This window comes from Cydia amplana, chromosome 11 (genome assembly GCF_948474715.1).
Source record: "Cydia amplana chromosome 11, ilCydAmpl1.1, whole genome shotgun sequence".
Classification (NCBI taxonomy): Eukaryota; Metazoa; Arthropoda; class Insecta; order Lepidoptera; family Tortricidae; genus Cydia; species Cydia amplana.
The window spans coordinates 15,097,833-15,120,596 of NC_086079.1; the positions used below are offsets into that span (position 1 = coordinate 15,097,833).

General features: G+C 36.8%; 2 protein-coding genes across 3 annotated transcripts in view; one reads left to right on the forward strand and one right to left on the reverse strand.

The window, feature by feature from the left end:
• The window catches only part of LOC134652098 (probable E3 ubiquitin-protein ligase sinah), a 53,535-nt gene extending 48,042 nt beyond the window's left edge, over positions 1-5,493 (forward strand). For both annotated transcript variants that reach the window (XM_063507263.1, XM_063507264.1), the window contains one exon: positions 4,815-5,493. In XM_063507263.1, coding sequence (XP_063363333.1) covers positions 4,815-5,385 — 571 coding nt within the window. In that variant the 3' untranslated portion in view covers positions 5,386-5,493. The remainder of the gene's footprint in view (positions 1-4,814) is intronic.
• The window catches only part of LOC134652123 (adenylate cyclase type 2-like), a 215,422-nt gene that overhangs the window by 123,789 nt on the left and 68,869 nt on the right, over positions 1-22,764 (reverse strand). The window contains exon 5 of the mRNA XM_063507291.1: positions 11,971-12,165. Coding sequence (XP_063363361.1) covers positions 11,971-12,165 — 195 coding nt within the window. The remainder of the gene's footprint in view (positions 1-11,970; positions 12,166-22,764) is intronic.

The following is a 22,764-nucleotide window of genomic DNA, read 5'->3' on the forward strand; positions in this document are numbered from 1 at the left end:
TTTTTGAGTTTCAGTTCGAAGTATGGGGAACCCCAAAAATTTATTGTTTTTTTTCTATTTTTGTGTGAAAATCTTAATGCGGTTCACAGAATACATCTACTTCCCAACAGTATAGTTCTTATAGTTTCGGAGAAAAGTGGCTGTGACATACGGACGGACAGACAGACGGACAGACGGACAGACAGACAGACAGACATGACGAATCTATAAGGGTTCCGTTTTTAGGGTTCCGTTGCCATGTCTCTCATAAAGAAGTTACGGCTTTTTGATCTTTTTAGGGTTCCGTACCCAAAGGGTAAAAACGGGACCCTATTACTAAGACTCCACTGTCCGTCCGTCCGTCCGTCCGTCCGTCCGTCTGTCACAGCCACTTTTCTCCGAAACTATAAGAACTATACTGTTGGGAAGTAGATGTATTCTGTGAACCGCATTAAGATTTTCACACAAAAATAGAAAAAAAACAATAAATTTTTGGGGTTCCCCATACTTCGAACCGTATCTCACTATCTCACGAACCGTGATAGCTAGACAGTTGAAATTTTCACAGATGATGTATTTCTGTTGCCGCTATAACAACAAATACTAAAAACATAATAAAATAAAGATTTAAGTGGGGCTCCCATACAACAAACGTGATTTTGGACCGAAGTTAAGCAACGTCGGGCGGGGTCAGTACTTGGATGGGTGACCGTTTTTTTGCTTGTTTTTTGTTGATGGTGCGGAACCCTTCCTGCGCGACGACCGTCCGACTCGCACTTGGCCGGTTTTTTTTAATAAGTACTTAGAGGCTAATAGATTGATGACGTATACCGAAATATAACTTTTTTTTTTTTAAATTGATATTTAGGACAACAACAGCCGTAAATAAAAGTATTACATATGAATGCTTACATAACAGACGGCCAATAACAGTTATCCATTGATTGCATATTACTTAAAATAACGTAAGTAATATCTAGGTATTACTTAACATATTTACTTAACATTTAAAAAAGAAAAAAGAAAAAGTGTGCTAGTCATACAAAATGCTCATCATTGATTTAAATGGTGTATTTTTGGTGTTTGTTTTAATTAAACTGCTCTACAGTTTATAGCTAAAATATGGAGATCTAATTAACATAAATAAACTACCTCTTATAAATGTCATAAAACTATTGCCACTCTACCAACTGAGACGAGTCTAATGTCAACTGACACATAAAAAAATCATCAAACTACTTAGGCTGCAGAGCATGGACAGATAAACATACACTCTAAAACAATACTTCACAGTTATCTTTACAGTAAGTTAAAAATTAGGCCACAAGAACCCTTAATTCTGAAGCGAGCCTAATAAACCTAGTCCCAACCCATAAATTGTGCACTTTTAATCTGTTTTACGATTTATTTGATACCTCTCTGGATCATTGCAACGTCAAAGTTACCTTTAAAACTTTTTTTATGAGGGTACTTTAGGCAGCAGTAAAGGTTCGATCTTATTTATTTTGTTTGAGGTTTTTTATTACGATTTTATGGACGGTTAGAAAGTTACTATCGATTAACTTGACTTCATTCAATTCACACGTCCCTAATTCTTCTAATAGCCGTTTAGACTCTCGCGCGAGCCACGAGACGAGCTGCGAGCCGCGCCACGAGACGCGAGTGTAAACGGAAGGCTCGCGGCTCGTCTCGTGGCTCGCAAGCTCGTCGAGCTAATATAATTTAAACACTAACGGCACGGCATAAGGTTTTTAACCGAATGACAAGCCGAACGCGAGTGTGTCGAGGCGAGCCACGAGACACGCTACGAGCCGATCCGCGAGCCGCGAGTCTAAACCGGCTATAATGCTAGTTTATATTTCGGTCACGTTTAATATTCAATCGACAAAAGTTGGCTTTGGTACTTTGAAACAGAAACAGAAATCGACTGGTAGAGTTTTCACTATAAAACTCCAATGATAATAAATGTACTCCCTTCTGTATATTAAAAATGTGAAAAGTTTCAAAGCACAAATAATTCGAATACCGCATAAACTGCTCAATAAAATATGAGTAACCTTTTGGACATTATCATCACATTCACTAAGGGGGTAAAAATTAGTATGGTGTAACGAGAGAAAGAGGGAGTTTAACGTCTACTAAACAAAGTCTAAATACATGGCAGCATGTCCAACGATTCAATAAATATGTACCTGTGAAAATTTTACGTAACCGTAAAGAAATTTTTAGATCAATTATTTGTATTATTCAAGAAACAAAGACTAAACCTATGCCCCAGTGACCTGCAATGTCAAATTTCCTGCACTTGAAAACAAAATGAGCTGTTAACCACCGTAATAGAATGCGAAACAATCACAGTAATGCTGCTATTATACCCTCATTCACATAATAACCGTTAGATACGTTATAAAATTACCTTCAAATGGACAAACCCATTATGGTGATTAAATTTTTGTTTTCGATTCGATTAGATTCCTGGGGCCTAACCAAGATGATAATCGTTCGCAGAGAAACAAAACGAAACGATATCTGTCTCTATCGCACTAATATGGAAGAGTGATAGAGAGACAATATCGTTTCGTTTCGTTTTCTGCAAATGACAATCTTAATAGCTAGGCCGCCCGGTTCAAATATTTAATCGCTACTTGTAGGCTGAAGTGATATATTATGTAGCGACCGCCTCTTATACAAAATAAAGAGATTCCTTTTGGAGACAAGTTCGCCTTCGTACATTTAATTCATATTATTCTAATTTTCACCTGCCTTATAAAAAAGTGTATACTCGTTCATACATACAATAAAATGTTAGAGACGTATTAAATAGCTTTGCTTTAAAGTACTTATAATTTAATCCTAAATAACATTTTCAAACGAAGGTAACGCGCATTAGGTACAATAGGTATAATATAATTATACAACAGTTCCCAAGTGACATAAAATGGTAAATTTATATAAGCCATAATATAAACAACTCCAATCCCATTTCATGTTAAATAAATCCTGTTTACTTAACATCTGAAACATTATTTTGTTTCTGCTAATTTGAAACCGATACCGATGTTACTTTTCTTATACTTATTGTCAAATAATTTGAATTCAGCTGAGACATATTATAATTCGTTGTTTTTATTAAAACATTAGACTAATTTAAAAAATTAATTAGACATGTATCGGACCACAATGCCTTTATAATTAAAGAATAAGAATACATTTTATATATAATAAATAAGAAATACGCATGCATCATTTATTGTTTTTTTATAATTAAAGTTAGGTACTTTGAAAATATATATTGATTTGATTCTTATTTAATTCTTGTAAAAACAATAGATGGATATTCGATTACTATAATTAAATAGTCATTTGCTCTTTTTAATTATACCCAAAAATCGTCTACATTGTATCCTTTATTAAATATTTTATATCCCTGGTGATCATAGCTCTGTAAATTTATACTTACGTGTATTTTAATTAACATAAAGTAGCCCCTTTTAATAATACTGTAGTTTTTAACTATGTATACCTTTAATTTTCGCCCCTAAGCGCACATTATGTAATGAAAGACCACCCGTGCAGTTCCATTGTACGAAACTAATGAAAATTAAAACTGTAAATCATAAAATTAATTACTAAGTTGGTTAGCAAAGCGAAATTAAAACAGGTGTGTTTGGGTAACAATGTTGACTTCAGTAGTTTTAACGAGGTTTTCTTATGATAATCAGGGGGTCCAGCCAAGATTACAATCGCTTGCAGAAAACGAAACGAAACTCTATCATTTTCATACATAGTTTATCATCTGGGCTAACTTTGACACGTAACATGAAGTTAATATAATATTAACCAAGTTTCAAAGTGAAGTGTGCGAGCAATTTTTCTTATGGCATGTTCATGTTCTAGACTAATCTAGACTAACTAAATTCCAAACGATGGAAACTGACTTCCATTAGGTTATTAAAGTACGAGTATAACGTCTTTGGAATAACCAAGGACGTGATTTTTTGCTTCAATCTTTTTTTATTAGCATGATTGAATAAATATATAAAAGATGTATTTTTGATAAACTAAGGGGTCAAAAGGGCAAGGCTCATTTAATTGGATTTTGGCGACAAAATAATTACGTGCTACTTTGTACAATTGTTACATTAGTTGTGTTAGTGAGTGCGATGTTTTTTTCGGGTTCTCTAGTATTTTTACGAACGAGTTCATAAAAATAAACGCGTATGAGTGCTACTATAAGTATAGCATTAAATGTAAAAGAATTAGCAGTTGCTATAATATCTAAAAATAGACTTAATAACTGAGTCTCAGACACGTACTTAAAGTTATTAGCATAACTAGAGCTAAGACGTAGACGTATTAAACACGACTAGAAATTGTGGAATAACCTCATGTTACTCAACATGCCTAGAGCCTACGTGACTGTAGCCATCTATACACAGCGCATAATTGATGTGCTTCTTGTATTGAATTCGAACGAAGCAAGCTAGCAAGCTACGTAGGTATCTTGTAGGATTTCGTTCTAAGAAAATCCTATTCCTTTTTAAAAAAATATGATGAATAAAAACATAGCTCAAAGCTTTCCCAACCCTGGAAACTGTCGCAATCTAATTAGTAGGCCCGCCTATTATTTTCTCCACAATTCATAAGATAAGCCAGATAAGAAAAATACATATAGGTAATAGGTAATCACCCGGTCATTTCATCATCCTTGTTTTGTAGAAATTAAATGCGTCCTTTACTGATAGGCCACTACCAAGAAACATTTTCGTAATCATAATTACCTACCTATTTGTTTCAATTATTGAAAACTAACCATATCTTTTCTTTGTCAACAGACGCGGCTGCACAGAGCTCCTCACAGCGGCCACCAGACCTAAGCACGAGGAAGACTGCAAATTTGATACCATGACCTGCCCCATTACGGCCAACTGCTGTTCCATACCATTCGAAGAACTCTCCGCTCATCTCCAGGGCACCCACAATATCATCGCCGTCTACTCACAAAAAATCAAGATCCTCATAGAAAACTTCCAAACCAAGTTGAAGAAGACCGCTTGCTGCAGAACTAAATACAAGATCATTCTGCTTCATCAAAAAAGCGCCTTCATCATCAAAGTATGCATCTACAATTACCATGTCAGAGTAGAAGTGATGAGAAGAAAACTAGGATACATCGCAGACGCCAAGTCTGAATCTAGAAAAAGCGACTACTGTGCTTTAGTCGAGTTTCAATCTAAAGCGCTAAGTACAAAGTCAGCCATCCTTATTGAGAATGAGAATTATAGCAAGAAAGCTGAGATACAGTGGAATGATGTTATAATGAAATCGGAAAACGACGAGGCTATTACGATTCACGTTAATATTGGTAAATCTGATGCTGAAAGGAAAGATTATGCGGAACCATAATCGGCGTGACGATGAATAACTTCAGCTGCTAATTGAACAATTTTGAGAAGTCTAACTAGAGACTTGATTGTGATATGAGGGAAGAACTATTCAAGCATAGGTGCTACTGTTGGTATTGACCTTTCATTGGAAAGGTGGACGGTTTTGACCAAAAGCGTCGGTTGAAGTTCTAGAGCTGCTGGTGCCATCTGTTAGCTTGACGTGTGATTCCTTTAAATGGACACTTTGCTCAACTATCTCAGTGAGCAGTGAGTGTGTGTCTTATTTTTAATCAGCGCCGGAACTTTTAACGAAGGCCAATTCGGCTTTGGCGATATCGTAAATGTGGTTAATTATTTCGGCCTTAAGAGATCTGTGAGCTTAAATTGTATCATTTCCTATTAAAAAGGTCAGAGGTTTAGTAAATTCCATAAAACGAGTGACGTCTTTCAGTTATCGGTCTCATTACGTAACGGTATGAACACATATTTTATGTAGAGTAGACAGTGTAAACGTCAAGGCATTGATAAAAATTATCTCTTAGTCAAATTACAAGGAACAGTTACATTCCAAATATATATTAAATACATTTAAAAGCATTTCTTTTCGACGTCAGATTATTATATTGCCATAGAAAGTCATCGTTCAGCATTAATTCCGTACCTACCTACATGAATTTGTATTGTTATGAACGTGAAGCAAAGTTCCAGGTTTATTTTATGTAAAAGACCAATTGTGACTGATCTAGTTTTAAACATAATTGTATTGTAATACTAAGAGTAGTATAATAAAATTATTAATAAATATGTACTTAGATTTTTTTACACAACATTGCATTTTTATTTATATTTACTTAATCCCAGATGGAAAACAAATATTATCATTGCTATACGATACGACACCGTTCTAGGATTCCATGAGTCATTCAAAGGAACGGCAGTTCAAATATTTGGTATATAATTAGTTTTTTTGGAAATCGCTTTTTTCTATTCTACAATTAAAGATTTTACCCATTATTAAAGAAAAACAAGCAACAACGGTTGCACTCCGGGAGTGCCGATAGAAGTGAAAACTCACCTCACTATGTTACCGACGCCCGGTAACACGATACATACGTTTAGCGGAGGTATTCTATTTATTTATCATATATTATTATCATTATCAAATAAGATCACACTTTTTCATTGACATGTTTATTTACATACTGCCATGACAACGTCAAATTATTTGAACATAGGTAAAGAGTCTTGAAAAGGATAGTCCGCAACATAAATGTCAAATAACATTGAGTTTTTCTTTATTGATTTAAATGCCATCTAAATTATGAGTGGCCATCTAAACCTTACGCCCCTTACGGTCACGTGATCGCCTGACGCCCCTTACGGTCACGTGATCGCCTTACGCTGTCTCGAGTTTATCATTTCTTCCCCACCTCAAAAAGTGCCCAGCGCCGCTAAAGAAGTTTTCACTTCAAAAATGCAGTAATGTTGATATATGTCTTGTTAGGTACCCACTGATTTAACCAGTTTGTATATACATACTTAAAATATTTACAACGCCGACTTTGTCAGGTGGCCACAAATCCGCAACAGGCTTTTTATAAATAACAAAATATAAGCAAAGTTAAACAAAATAAAGGCTTAAAAGTCCCCATCACACTGGCAGCGTTACCACGCTTAATGGCCAATGAGATCTGCTAAACCCCCTGGTCACAGCCCCTGTCCCTCAGCCTTATTTATTTTATATCTAAATTAAAAAACTCACATAAATATCAGAGTTTCACTCTCATTTTTTATACGAATCTGGGGGCACGGTAGTGCCCCCGCCAAGACGAGCAAAGCGAAGCGCAAGGGCACTACCTACCTTTTCTCGAAGTGCTTCGTCGTTTTTTTGAACCCTCTTAACTTGGGTTTGGATTATACCAGATAAACAAAACTCTCGGGATATGATGTCAATAGTGGACTTAGTAAGCATAAAAAAATTCAATTGCATAGCTCTTATACTTTGGATTTTATGAATGTCTTAAAAAACCCCGATTTCGTCACTGACTCATTCACTCACTGTTGATCATCAAAACCTCTAGGGTACTTCCTGAAGTCCTAGGAAGCTGAAATTTGGTATGTGAGATAGTATTAGTCCACAAACAACAAAAAAATTCAAAAACTTGAAATTATTAGCCCCTAAGGGGGCGAAAAGGGGGGTGGAATTTTGTATGGGAAATCGATAACCGCGGAACCGATTTAGCTGAAATTTGGTATGTAGATAGTTGTTGTTATGGGGAAGGATATAAAATAGTTTCAACCCCAAAATCACCCCGTAAGGGTGAAAAGGGGGGAAAAAGGCGTTAGGGGAAAAAGGGGGTTGAAGTTTGTATGGGGAATCAGTAAAAAAGCAGATTGTATATAAAAGATGCCCCCCAAGTACGTATTTCAGGATTTTTAATAGTAAATCACCCGCAACCCTTTAAATCAGAAGATTGTCATAAGCAACTTGCAAAAAGATGTGAAATCCCACCAAAAACATTTTCATGTAAAATGTTGCCAAGACGAAACCATAAGGCTCGCACTGACAAAAAGTTATCAGATATCTTGTAGAGCCAAGCTTCTAACTCTACAGGCCCTACCTTCACAGACTCTACACTTTAGTCAAAATATGTGGCTTGGCCGTTTCATTATTACAAGAACTATTTTATAATAAAAAATAATGAATAATGAATACATATTTCACCTTACGCCCATGTGACGAAACGGCCAAGCCACATATTTTGACTAAGGTGTAGAGTCTGTGAAGGTAGGGCCTGTAGAGTTAGAAGCTTGGCTCTACAAGATATCTGATGATAACTTTTTGTCAGTGCGAGCCTTATGGTTTCGTCTTGGCAACATTTTACATGAAAATGTTTTTGGTGGGATATTTTCTTTCATGTTTAATCTTCAGAGCCCTTGAAGGTGACATTGCATACGGCATTTATAGTTTATTGCCTCTGAATTCACGTCGCGTATCTTATTTTATTTGTCAATATTACTCGTAATTGGTACATACCACGACAAAATTTCATTTCGCTTGTAATTTTTTACTGTGAACCTAGAAAACCTATATAAAACGTGACATTAATTGTAATCAGTTCAATCCAAGTACGAATCCGAGGATCTGAAACTAAACTACTCCTCTAATTCGGAACCCATGTAGCAAAATCAAAAATTTTAGATAGCCAGAGATCCATACAGTATGTTAAGATAGTATAACAATTTAAAATACCACAATAATAATAATTCAAACAGAATAAAATCAAAAAACTTCAAATAAATAAATAAACTTGAAACAGACGCATTAAAACAAAATTAAAATCCCAGTCGGTCACCAGTCGGTACATTACATAATTAAACTATTTTTCTCGCTACGCTCGTGGTCCAATTTTGGAATCTTTCGCTTGCTCGGGTATCAATATTAGCACGAGCGGTTAAACAACAACTTTGCCCCCTTGTAAAACAAATAACTATTTTATAACACGCACACCCCAGATAAAGTCAACCCTTGCCCAAGGAAAGGCTTCTACCCTTATTCTCAGCCTGTTTCATAAAATGAGATGAGAAAGTATCCAACTCATATAGGAAGTGCCCCTTGTATAATAGCGATTTGGGCATAACATATCTGGCCGTGCGCGTGACCTGTCAAACCAGATGATAAATAGTTCATCGAACCAATACACAAGATATTAATTAGTACAGGTAGAACCACGACAACACGGCGTGACACACTAAACACGTGATCTCATTACGTGATCTTGGCTAAACCGGTCGATTTTTTAATTAAACCAAATTTTGTTTTCGTTTTTTTTTCGTCAGATTTCAATAAAATTTGGTGCATAGAGTTCCCTATTCTGCGGAACTTTACGGAAAATTACATAAGTGTTTGTCCCAAACATAGACAAGACATCCTCCAGACTGAGCATAGTAGCGCTACCCCTCTGCCATAAATAGTAGTAGTATAATAGTATACGGTAGTTTTACTCCATTTTCGAGTGAAAGTGTCTTTGTGTGAGGTCCGTGTCTTTGAACGGACCAATCACGGCACGGGACTCGCTCACCTCGTCCCCCGCACCCCAGTATTTTTGGCAGCATCAAGTTTCATGCAATAATTGCTGTAAACTCCGTCTAGAGGATTCCTAGTCTATCGGTCCCAAATTGAGATTGGTGTTGGTTCCGTTCAGAATGAGGAGAATTTTCCATCGGACATACTGTTTTCGAGCTACATATAAGCAAAAAACTGAAAAAGAACATAAATGTTGTCACATGCACTCTCTTGGGATAGCGCATAACTCTGATTACATGCATTTAGGACCAAATGAAGGTATTCAAATGATTTCCAGCTTGCTGGGAATTAATTCCTTGAAAAAAATCTAATTTGATTGGCCTAATGTTAAACAAAAGCTTGTAAAATTGGCCCATATGGGAGTAGACGACCTTATTGCAACTAGGGGTATTCAACAACAACGTGACGATAAACAGTATGTCGACTCATCATAGACAAGATATCTGCAGTAGAGGTAACACCACAATTACACACAACCGTAGGGTCTTTACCACAGGATCATATATTACGTGACCTTGGCCAAATGGTAACAGACGGCCTTATTGCAACTGGGGCGGTAACGGTCATCCACTTGGCATGCCACGCACGGAGCGGGAATGTTTCCATTGCGTACTTCAAATTGGCTAACATGAACTTTCGACCTTTGACAGACGTAGCGTAAACGTCTAACAGACGTCATTGCGTCTGTCTCATAATTCATAGAGTACCTTTTTATGTATCACAAATACCTTGCTTTTTCACTGTCTAGTATTATAAAAAAAAAAATTAAAATTTAATCTGTTTATTTTCAATCAAGAGGTTAGTTGTACAATCAATCTCAGTTACAATCTCTATATTTGGAGATTATTTAAACCAAGCTTAGCCTTATATGTGAACTTATATTGTTTTGTTACAGTTAGTTAGTGCTTACATGTTAATACTAGTTATATCTTACATTAAGAGGCCGGTATCGATTTTAGCAGCAAAAATGTAAAATTGATAGATTTAGTCGATGAAATTGGACACCTTTTGTTACGTAATAGAAATAACAAGTACTGGTATCTATTAGCACGTCTTCTTATCTTGCACTTGTACAGATAATTTTTTTGAAAACAGACTCACTAAATTAGTAATGATTTTTTTTCTGATGGACGTTTAGGTAAACGCGCGCAAAGCACTGATTTAGTCGATCCTATTTGGAAATTTCGTAAAGTTTGGACTACTAAAAATGGTAATTTTGTATTACACATATCCTGTACTCCAACTTTCATAGACTACATTTTTGTTATATGATATTGAACAAGAGTAAATGAAAGTTCGACGAAATCAATTTTCACCAGAAATTACATCAAAACAAGTGATTTATTTTCGTGAAAATCGACTTAATTTCAACGTAATTTTGATACTTAAACAATCTACAACATTTCCTGAAACTGTTCTGATACATCATTTTGTATAATTTACCATTATAATTTTTTGATGAATTTTTAAAAACTGCCCCTTCTCGTCATATATTGCCGGTGACGCACGCTCGAGACCTCATTATTAAAAGGCAAGATGAGAAGACGTGCTAAAAGAAACCAATACTTGTTATTTAGATATTACGCAACAAAATGTGTACAATTTCAACGACGAAATCTATCAATTTTACATTTTGACACTAAAATCGTTAACGGAGCCTTAATTCATGTTAATCAATGCTTTCTTAAGTGTACTCTTTGCTTTATCAGGATATTTTTCTAAAGTTTCTACTACTTGTTTGGGTAAGCTGTTCAGGATATTAGGTAGGTATATTGACCATTAAAAGGAGTGTGAGTGACTACTAACGTGCCTTCATTTGTCCGAAATCTGAAACAGAGTCGATAAAGTCGAGAAAGTAACACCAAAGACCAAACCAATGTCAATATCGTAGACAATCATTATTACTGAAATCAATCTTATACATACATAATTATAATTCAAACATTTGTCAACCTCAAATTATCATGAAGAGAGCAAGTTTATTTTCAAATCATTTTAAAATTATATTCGTCTTTCCCGTGTGACAATGGACACAATTAAGACGTTTGTCATTCACAAAGCAAAAATGTCGCCCATTATAATTCATTATTTCGGGATAATGTTGTTCTGAAAACACGAAGAGGTAATGCTTTTGTTTTTTTCAGACCTTTTAAGACGCTTTTGCAAGGTTTTAAATGTTATTTTCACTTTTCATCCCGCGAAACCAACTTCATAAAGTGGTTATTTACCATTTGTTACTATTTTTTACCGTTTGGGAAGTTACCATGGTTTGATTCGCAAAGGCCATTTCCTTTGTAAAGATGATATTCATATTACCTACTCATTACGACACGCTGTTTGAGGCAGGCCTGGCATTGAAAGTCTGCATCAGGCGGCCTAGCCAAGTTGCTTGCGCTTCGACATCGAATCGCTTTGTGTCTATCACTCTTCCGTATTAGTGTGACAGTGACAGTTGCGTTTCGTTCGCTATGGAGCGTTAGCGATTGGCATGTTGTCTACAGGACCAGTAGCACTTACCTCAGCAGCGATATACGCAGGTATGACAGAGAGCAACAGCCTCTCTTGTTGCTCCCGCTCGCACTCCAGCTTGACACGCTGTTCCAGACAAGTCCTGGTGCCAGCGAAGGTGTTCCGGTGCGCTCGCTCGGTCAGCGCTCGGTAGTACAGCCCGATCCCGCTGGCTGAGAAGAGCAGGGCCAGTTCACAACATAGCTGGGAAAGAAAAAATGAACTTAAGTAAGTAGCATATAATATTAACCAAAAGCTGTTCTCTTTTTAATATAAGCTTGTTTACCCTAATAATTAATAAATAATTTCATCTATGTACAGTCAGCATCAAAAGTCGCTAAGCGGGCCAGGTGTTCAAAATTATCTTGACGCGACGTTATTGTTAAGAAAATAAGAGCGTGTCAACGGTATTTTGAACACCTCGCCCGATTAGCAACTTCTGCTGCTGACTGTATTCTAATTTTCAGCGCGTAATCGTCAAAAGTTCCCTTGGTGACGTCATATGCTTCGACTACCGCACTGTGCGCACTTAATAATATTGTATGAGAAACTACCAACATTTCAAACAGAGCTACTTTTAACTTCTGAAATAGTACTGCGGATTGGACATCAGAGTGCCTACCGCGAACCACCTTCGATGTGTTGCCTCTCTGTAACCCGTTTTCACAATTACAATACCCTTAAAATACCTGTCTGGTACACGTGTTTTACATTAATACTTCATTACCGGTTATCACTACTTATCACTGTCACTTGTCAGTTGTCAGTCACGCCTATAACGACCCTTTAATGTTTTATTTCCTTCACACGCGCTCAAAGGTCACAATGCCAAGGCTTTCAGAGCACGTGCGTACACTAATAAACTTTTTTGGCTTACGCCATCTTTTCCCATTTCATTTCAAGTTTTTAAGCATCCGTTGGGACCTGAAAATCTAAGTAGTTATTTACCTAATAATGAGGTCTGAGACAAACTGTTTATTGACATGGAAGCAATTCCGAATGTGAGCATTTCTCAAAAAGTTTGTACATTTCGATCACATCTTAGATTTTTATAAAAATTGGTATGCTGATAAAGTACATGAAGCTGAACAATTTCCACCATATTTCCCAAATGTCCGAGAAAGTTTGTATGAAACATTCCTTTTGTGTTACCAAATGTGCACAGAAGTGCAACCCGTTGTTTTTTTTTATTTATTTAAGAACCTCCTCCTCTTTCAAAGTCGATTAAGAAGCTTATGTCGATGGAGAAATCACTAAACAAAATCGGTTTAAGAGTTTTACGCTACGATGGCTTAAATCATAATCGTTCCTGTAGTCGGGTAAAGAAGCGTCACTTTACATAGTTTTATTACGAAACCACTCGTAGTTTTATTTCCTTCACACGCGCTCAAAGGTCACAATGCCAAGGCTTTCAGAGCACGTGCGTACACTAATAAACTTTTTTGGCTTACGCCATCTTTTCCCATTTCATTTCAAGTTTTTAAGCATCCGTTGGGACCTGAAAATCTAAGTAGTTATTTACCTAATAATGAGGTCTGAGACAAACTGTTTATTGACATGGAAGCAATTCCGAATGTGAGCATTTCTCAAAAAGTTTGTACATTTCGATCACATCTTAGATTTTTATAAAAATTGGTATGCTGATAAAGTACATGAAGCTGAACAATTTCCACCATATTTCCCAAATGTCCGAGAAAGTTTGTATGAAACATTCCTTTTGTGTTACCAAATGTGCACAGAAGTGCAACCCGTTGTTTTTTTTTATTTATTTAAGATCCTCCTCCTCTTTCAAAGTCGATTAAGAAGCTTATGTCGATGGAGAAATCACTAAACAAAATCGGTTTAAGAGTTTTACGCTACGATGGCTTAAATCATAATCGTTCCTGTAGTCGGGTAAAGAAGCGTCACTTTACATAGTTTTATTACAAAACCACTCGTAGTCAGCTACAAACTTGTACTATGTTGCTATTGCACTTCGTGAGCTCATTGTTTGCTGGATCGATGCCGCAAATATTGGCGAAGAAGTTCTACTGCCACGTGCACGTGTCTTCGTGTTGGCTCAATGATTGGAATAGCTTGACATGAAGCACGTAGCCCTGAGTAACATGTCAGGTTCAGAAGTAGCCAGCAGATTATAATGCGAAAAGTTTTTGAAGTGAAAACTTCTTTAGCGGCGCTGTGCACTTTTTGAGGTGGGGAAAAAATGTTAAACTCGAGACAGCGTAAGACGATCACGTGACCGTAAGATTAAGATGGCCACTCATTTAGATGGCATTTAAATCAATAAAGAAAAACTCAATGACATTACATGAAAAACTGTTACATGAGTGTAATGTCATTGAGTTTTCTTTATTGATTTAAATGTCATCTAGTGAGTTTCGCTCTAACTGGTATTAATATAACTCGAGTACTAACAGTGATGTTCTTAGGGGTTTCAAGTAATTAACGCTAACGCTAGATGGCGTTAACCTCAATTATACATAGTGCATTTTGCACTAGTCATTGAGTTTTCACTTCTGCCGGCACTCCCTGAGTGCAACCCGTTGTTTTTTTTGGTACTCCGTAAATATGTAACAACTGCCTATCTGTCAACTCCAGGTACCAAGGCTGCCGCCATTGCCATACGCTCTGAAAGGTCGATTAAGATTTTTTTATGATAATCCGATATCGTACTCACTCATCGGGTTTTAGGTATTCACCGTTCAGCCGCGAGTTGTGAAATAATCATCTTTGTATATTCATAATTAGTCCCTCGGTCAAATAAATATAATTTAATTAAAATGCATTTAAATCATAGTAGAGTCTGTGCGGAAAGAGAAGGGTCGTGGAAAGCATGGGGCCCAATACATTTCTCGACTCTTCTCTACGCACAGAGTCTATGGACAATTAACTAGTAGCAATTATCATTATTTCTGCAGACACTACAATGTGGCAACTTTTTAATTTCTACAAAATCTTGTTAGTCTGTACCAGTGTATGTAAATTAAGTTGGTCGGTCATAGCCGTGACAATAAATAAAGTTGAGGTAAAGTTGAAACGGGCAAAGCGTGTGCGAGCTCAATTTCGAGAGAGCCGTGTCTGGACTAGAATACAAAGTGTAAGTAACATTTCATGCAAATTGAGGAAGCTGTCGGGAATGAACCGCAGTAAACGAATGTCATTTATCATTTTACTAGTGTCATGCGGTTTTAGGTAACCTGCTTTGCATAAATGTAATGGTACTTCAATTATTTATTCGATTTGTAAATGTACCTATACTATACATTGTTGTTTTGTTGAAGTTTATGGAAAATTCACATTTTTGCCATTAAGGTCAAATGTGGCGAAGACCGACAGTAATAGTTTTGGTTTGGCAGACCGAATTTTGGCAAGAATTCTTGTATTTGTGTACCTACATACTTTTATCAGACAGTCGGAAAGGAAGAGCTTCGCTCTTTCTTCTCCACCGACCTTCTGTGAGTGGAGAATGTGTACTCTAAATCTCCTTTATTTAATATCTAAGTAGAATTATTCATGAGTACATTGTAGACACGGCACCGCCAGACATGTTGTCTATTCGACTATAAAGTTCCTTGTCCTGTAATCCTTAAAAAACTACTTTCCTTCCGTTACAAACTTTAACAAAAGAAACTGAATATTTAATATCTAGTCTTATATATTTAATATGATCTCAATCTGTTTGCCCCTAAGCCTTAAACATGTTGAAAGAAAATATATTGCCTTGACTTTTGTTTGGAATAAAGATTTCAGATTTTAGTTAGTGTCGTACACCTAGTACCTACCTAAGTATCATGAAAATTGTTGTCTAGCCAAGATTATTCAAGTATTTTCGTTTTGTTAAAACCTGCACGTAACACTTAATTGTTAGGGATCCGTATCCGTACCCAAAGGGTAAATACAATTACTAACCAAAGGGTACTACTACCATTACCAAAGGGTAAATACTCCACTATCCGTATATCTGTCTGTCTGTCTATCCGACTGTCCGTCTGTCTGTCATCAGGCATGTATCTCATCATGAACCGCGCGTGATAGGTAGACAGTTGAAATTTTCACAGATGATGTATTTTCTGTTGCCGGTGGGCGAGTCCGACTCGCACTTGGCCACTTTTTTAAAGATTATTTTCTGTGATTTTGGTGTATTTGTTTACGTCAGTTTCTAGTGCCCAATTCAGATTAAATAACTTGTTATGGTTTTAAACAGATTTTGTTTTGACACGACCTCCGATTAGACAATGTGAAAATGCTCTAATCCTAACAGAATATGATGAATACCTACGTAAATACCTGTTACTCAAGTTTTATCTCTAAACAAACTTAAATGAGTTAACTTTACAAATTCTCTTATTTAGAAGTTATTCCTAAAGAAGTCGTAAAAGTTTTTGTACTTTTAGTAACCTGAAGGCGAAATTCTTAACTTTATTTCCACGATTTCGAACTTCTGCTGAATTAGTACGATCGTAAAGAATATTAGATTTAGAATACTCTAACGAACTTAATGTTTCGGTAAAGCTGTTTTTTTTTTGAAAAATGTGACCTATATTTTTATAAAAGAAAAAAGCCATTCCTTACAGATGTAGTGCATAATTATTTTCCATCGTATTTTCAAGGAAACATACGAATGTTTCTTGCTATTTCAGTCAGTCTTGGTACAAAAAGTACTAAATTTGACTGAAGCATGTATACGAAAGTTTCCGAGAAAATACTTATTATGCTTAGAAAATAAATACGACACTGTAAATGACAAAAACAGTTCAGTATAACGTTTTCTACAACACTTCATATTAATATTAAGCTCATCCTTTTAACACCCTTGCACGATGCACATGCAAGCGCCTGCACAAAACAAATGAGCAAAGATTTCCAATTACGACACGTGGCTTATCGCGCGTCGGCAGGCGCTCGCATTGAACTAAAAAGGTTCGCAGCTTCGCACGAGGAGTATTATAGATACGGTAGCTGGTTGAGTTATATTCTAACTAGTGTTTAATTAATACCAAAATATTAGCTTGCTTTTGGTATTAATCAATATGGATTTCCGTAAAGTAACGCCTGATTCTATTCATTTACTAGTTATACAATTAAAAATCCTTAATAGGTGCCACCATCCTACACGTATAATTTTACATGTAATTTATGTTTACCTATGCGGTATATTTTAAACGTGCTAAATGCCTGGAATTATCAACTTTTCCTGATTGCTTCATTAATTATATAAGTATAATAAGTAATTGATAATATTATATAACCGTGCATTCAGATCTCCATGGAACATTCTGGGATTTGTGTAATCTGATTACCTAACCTATTTTCCTGAGATGTCAACAAGAACAAAGCACATTTTAAAGGTCTTAATCTTGACAATTCAAAGAGCTTTAAGCCAGTTTCTCTAGAGACAATGTAGAGATTCCACAGAGCTTTAGTCTAACTTAACCGTCTCCTGTACAACCGGGCTCCAAACCCATTGTTCTCCACGCTAGCGAACAGAGGCGTATTCCGATGGCCTACTAAGAACAGGTTAGTTGTGTAAACCGGAATAAGGACCTCTACTAACACAACTCTCATTTATCATATTACATAATATCACCTACCATCTATTTATTTATTTAACATTTAATGCACAAAAGAAATAAACTTGCAGGAGCACTTTTTCTTAGTCATGCGCTGTCCTGTTCCGCACAATATAGACGAGATTGTATAGGTAGATCCACCATTTTGTGGAAAAGCCTTACTTTAACTGCGAATTGTAGTCGTGGACACAACTAAAGAACCTTCCACCTTCTTGTTCCAGCGGCCATCTGGTCTACGGACAGTCGCCGCTTAAGTTTGACAACTATATTGAAGCCCTTGACCGTCTGGCTTGCAGTAGGTACACGAGCAAATATGTGGCTCATGGTACAAGTTAATAAAATTAGTTTTTTAGGTGACCGCTAGGGGCTCTGTACAATTACGGTCTCGCTAACTAGGTATCTACGAATCTTGTTTCGAATAGTAACCGAATTTGAGATCATGCTCAGTGGACAACGCGATTCGCCCGCCCTCGTGCGACTAATACGAACACTTGAACAGGATTTGCTCTGAACTCCAGGAGATAATGACGAACAATCACAGCAATAACCTGGTTTCCCGCCCTTCATTTGTTTTCTTTCGCTCTACAGCAGCTTCAGAAGGGATAAGATAAGGAGCATGTGGAGCAAACAGTACGTACCTATTTACCTTACTGAGGTTCTTAGGGATAAACGTGTAGCTAATATTATTTTCTTTCATGATTGTTTTACTTTCGAATAACGAAAAGCGGAAGATAATTTATCTCCAATGTACAATTCAACCCTCATCGCCAATCTATAATCTAAAAAAATCCGTACAAGAAAAAAATACAAGAAGATAATGTTATAGGATGGTCTTTTTTGAGACCTTTGGCCTATAAAAGTATAAAGAATGTCATGTGTCTATAAGCAGATCATATTGATACAATCTTTATAAAATTATTGAGATTCTACTGTCATTTAGTTACACGAATTAGTACGGTATACCGTAATATTTTTCAATTCATTTTGCTGTCAGTTCGAAATGTACATAGTTGAGTTTAGTAAACTTCGTACAAAAATGTGCAAATGCATGAATATTCAACAGACCTTGCATGTTACAACCTCCCGAGCGATTGAACAAAATGGTTATAGTCGACGGCAAAAAAGTGTACTGACGGCCAGATTTCCATTTTAACTTAGATATGAGCGCCGCGCCGGCGCGCCGCCGCCGCCGACAAAATTTTCGCGCCGCCGCCGCCGACGCTACGCTATCGGCGTGGCATCGGCGTGACCTTGGTAGTTACTACTACTTTCAGAATCAGATAATATATTTTTAATCGAGTTTCGATCATTAACTGCGCCACTTTGAATAGTTTATAGGCATTCAAAAGGTATTTTAGGCCCATATAATTCAAAAATATCGAAGGCAAATGCAAACTTATCTGTCTAGTAACCGCGCTACTAGTCTTGGGAAACGAAATTATTTAATATCAATTTTAACATCAATATGCTTGTAATAAACATACTGATTTCCTTCCATTTTATTGTGGGACGTTCCACATTACAATTTATAGATTGTATATATATATATATATACACTAGACATATGTCAATCACAATGAAAAAATTAAATGTGATCAACTCTGGCTAACGTGAGACTCGAACCCACATCTTTGGATTACCGATCCAATGCATTTTGCCAGCTAACCATCCGTCATTTACCGCGAATTTAACTATTGCAAATTGCAAGCATGGTTAAACGTCTTTAAAAGGTATAAAATGGGGTTAATTTTGAGATATTAAGCGTTTCCACGTCCAAATGTACGGCCGTTGGCTTCGCACGGAAGGGCATCGGAATCGGGTCTCAATTAAACTTGGCCACTGTTCAAATTTCAAGCTTTGCTCTCTCGCAGCTCAATCTTCGGCCTTGCATCGCTCGCATGGAATTAAGCCGCTATCTGAACCTGCAAGTTTTTGGCCCTGTTTGGAGCTCAACTTTCGGCCTGTTTTAAAACGCTTGAGCATTGGTCCTTATCCGATCTTAGCTCCATTGCAGCTCGGCCTTTGGCATCGCACGAATGCGCCCGCAGGAAAGCTCCAGTGGGCTCAGCACGGTTCCTTTTTTATCGACTATCACTATGCCCGTCACTTTCGCAATTACATACTTGTTAGAACGTGACAGGCATGGTGATAAACGATAAAAATGCTACCGTGCTACTAGGGCAGATCTTTAACAGCTCTATGGCTTCAGTCTTTATCGGCCTGCACCCTCGCTCTGCTCTCTTGCAGCTCGGCCTCGCACAGAAGCGCGTCGCAATCTGCGCTCCAGGCGTTCGGCCGTCAGCCAAGCTTACACTTGGCGTTCGATTCTTAGCTGTATGCTTACCTGCAGCTCATCCTCTGGCCTCGCATTGGGAGGCGTCGAAATCAAGTCTTCAGTGTTACATGGAGCTCGGCGTTGGGCCTCACTTTTTGACATAAATCGGTTTTGTTGGGTCGATATTGGTTAATGACGGAGCTCGATTTTCTTTGGACTGTCGACAAGACGTTTCCCTGATACAGTCAATCCGCAATTTTTAACTTGGCACAAAAGATAAGGGCCTCGCTAAGATCTTCCGGCCAGAGCCTCGCCAAGATTAAGACCGCCTCTGATGCCGCGCGATACCGCTTATCCACAGTTTATACGATATCAATTTTTTTCGTACCATTATTCAATAAATTATCCTTGAAAATAAAAAAAAAGCATTTATTTCATAACTTTCTTACAGCAAAAACATGTTTTTTCGGTAAAATTTTGGTTAGAATTCTTTTTTCATTAATCGAAGGTGTTTCAAGGCCACGCCGCCGATTCGCCGCCGCCGCCGACCAATTTTGACCGGCGCGCCGCCGCCGGCTAAATGCCTATCGGCGCTCATGTCTATTTTAACTACATACAGTCAGCAGCAATAGTTGCTAAGCGGGCAAGGTGTTCAAAATTACCTTGACACGCTCTTATTCTCTTAACAATAAAGTCGCGTCAAGATAATTTTGGACACCTCGCCCGCATAGAAACTATTGCTGCTGACTGTACAACGTTTCATTGTTGGCTGTTAAAATTCACTATGAAATCAATTTAAACTAATCTCAGCATATTTAAGTCACATGTGACCTTACTGCAATATGATAACAAGTATCAAGTGTGTTTGTTAACGAAATTCGTATAAGATAAAATAGTGTAAAAATAAATAATTATGCAATATTTAAGTAGAAATACCTAATATTGAAATGGTTGTTAGCCCAAAACGTAAAATTAGAGTTCTCTTTGCCGTATCCGTCCCACCATAGAGTAAAAATACATAGAGTGCTCACTCCATACATCAGTTTTAGTACCAAAAAGACTATTAGCATCTAGCATCGAATAGCGGAACTATCAGTACTGCTACTTGACAATAGATGTCGCCACCGACCGGAAAGTCTTATGCTGTTGAGATAAGACTTTCCGGTCGGTGCTACATCTATTGTCAAGTAGCAGTACTGATAGTTCCGCTACTCGATGCTAGATGTAGACACTGAAATTAATAGTCTGAACTGATGTATGGAGTGAGCACTCTATGTATTTTTTTCTCTATGGTCCCACGTACCTAATTGTACGTACTAGTCGCAATTTTCTTTAAGTAAACATAACAAATGTAAGTAACATGTAAAAAAAATCCTAGTTCTTATAGTTTTCGTGGCATGAATTACTTTAAGGTAAAAATTTCCTAACTCCATTTTACCTCCATGTAGAGTCCTTTGAACCTATTTCGCGCTCCTTACACAGCAAAGAAAATCAGCGTTTTTACTTTTTTTGCTAGCAAAATTGACACATTTTATTCTATATGGTGTTGGCGAGGATTAAACTCAACGTTTCTTCTAGTTTGCCAGGTTTAATACATTTTCAACTTCATATTTAATTACACAAACGGGTCTAACGCGATATAATTTCATTGTTTTTACCTTTAATTACCGTTGACATTTGTTGAGACGTCAGTCTTTCTGTGACCACAGCTGGTGCAACTCAGCTGAAACGTCGGAATTAAAGGTAAAAACAATGAAATTATATCGCGTTAGACCCGTTTGTGTAATTAAATATGTGTACAAAACGCGAGAGTTTAAAGTGTTATATTTTCAACTTCGTCAGGCTTTTAAGGAAAACTGTGGTCCGCTCTCAGCAGCATTACTAGGTACTGGATTTACGCGCTACTTTACCCTACAAACGCTTGGGTGTTTTTTATGAAATGATAAGTAAATAGTTTATGATATTAAATTTTTTCACAAACACGCCTCCCTAAATGACGTAAAACAGTCACTGCCGTATTCTAACTTCAAGATATTCACAAGAGACGACACGTAGGTACTAGATCCATTCTAGATACTTATAGTTTAGATTTCAACTAGTTCTCTTTTGCAGCGCAATTCGGGCAACCAGTGTCACTTTTACGATAGATCGTGTTAGATGTGAATTAGATCTCTAAGTAATATCTTGTGGAAATCGATCAAGAGTATCTCCAGAATCGCGGAAATGTCAAATTTGACAGGTTAGATCTTAAACATATCGTTATCGTATCTTGGCGATGACTAAAAGATATTTAATAGATGTCTATTACAAAATCCGAATCGGGCCCTCAGCCTCTGTTCATCAATGACCTGAACAAACTTTGTTAAATGGGGCATCCAATCCACAACTACTTTCTCATAGGAAAAAGGTGCTAGGCCACATTTGAGTCATTCTAAGTAAAAGGGACCTTGATGTTTAGTTGTTTATGTCGTAAAGTGGCCTATTTATATTGGACCGGTGTTAAAAAAGGCGTAAGTGCCTACTCCATTAGGGTCCCTTTTTGTAATAATGATGACGCATTGAACTCCGTAGAGTTAGAACCTTTTTAGAATCTTGGTTAGCTGAATCGGTGTCCGCTTCGCTAGATATTTATTGACAGTGTGTAAGTGTACCTACTATTAGAGCTCGATACTTTTATTTTTATAGTTTGTTATTCATTCAAGCTTTAACATCTCATTTCTCCTACATTTTTTCGTAGTAATATATTTTTAATTATATTTGTCAAAATGTATATGTTTTATTAAAATTGTAAATATTAAGTAATTTATTCAAGAAAAAACTCTAGTTATAATATATTATTAATCAAGTTTCTTATATTACTCTAAGGTAAACATATTCACAAATCTTAATGCCTACACTTTTTGAAATCGTTGTTCTGTCCTTAACACGTCAAATAGAAGCTTACTTTTCATACTTATG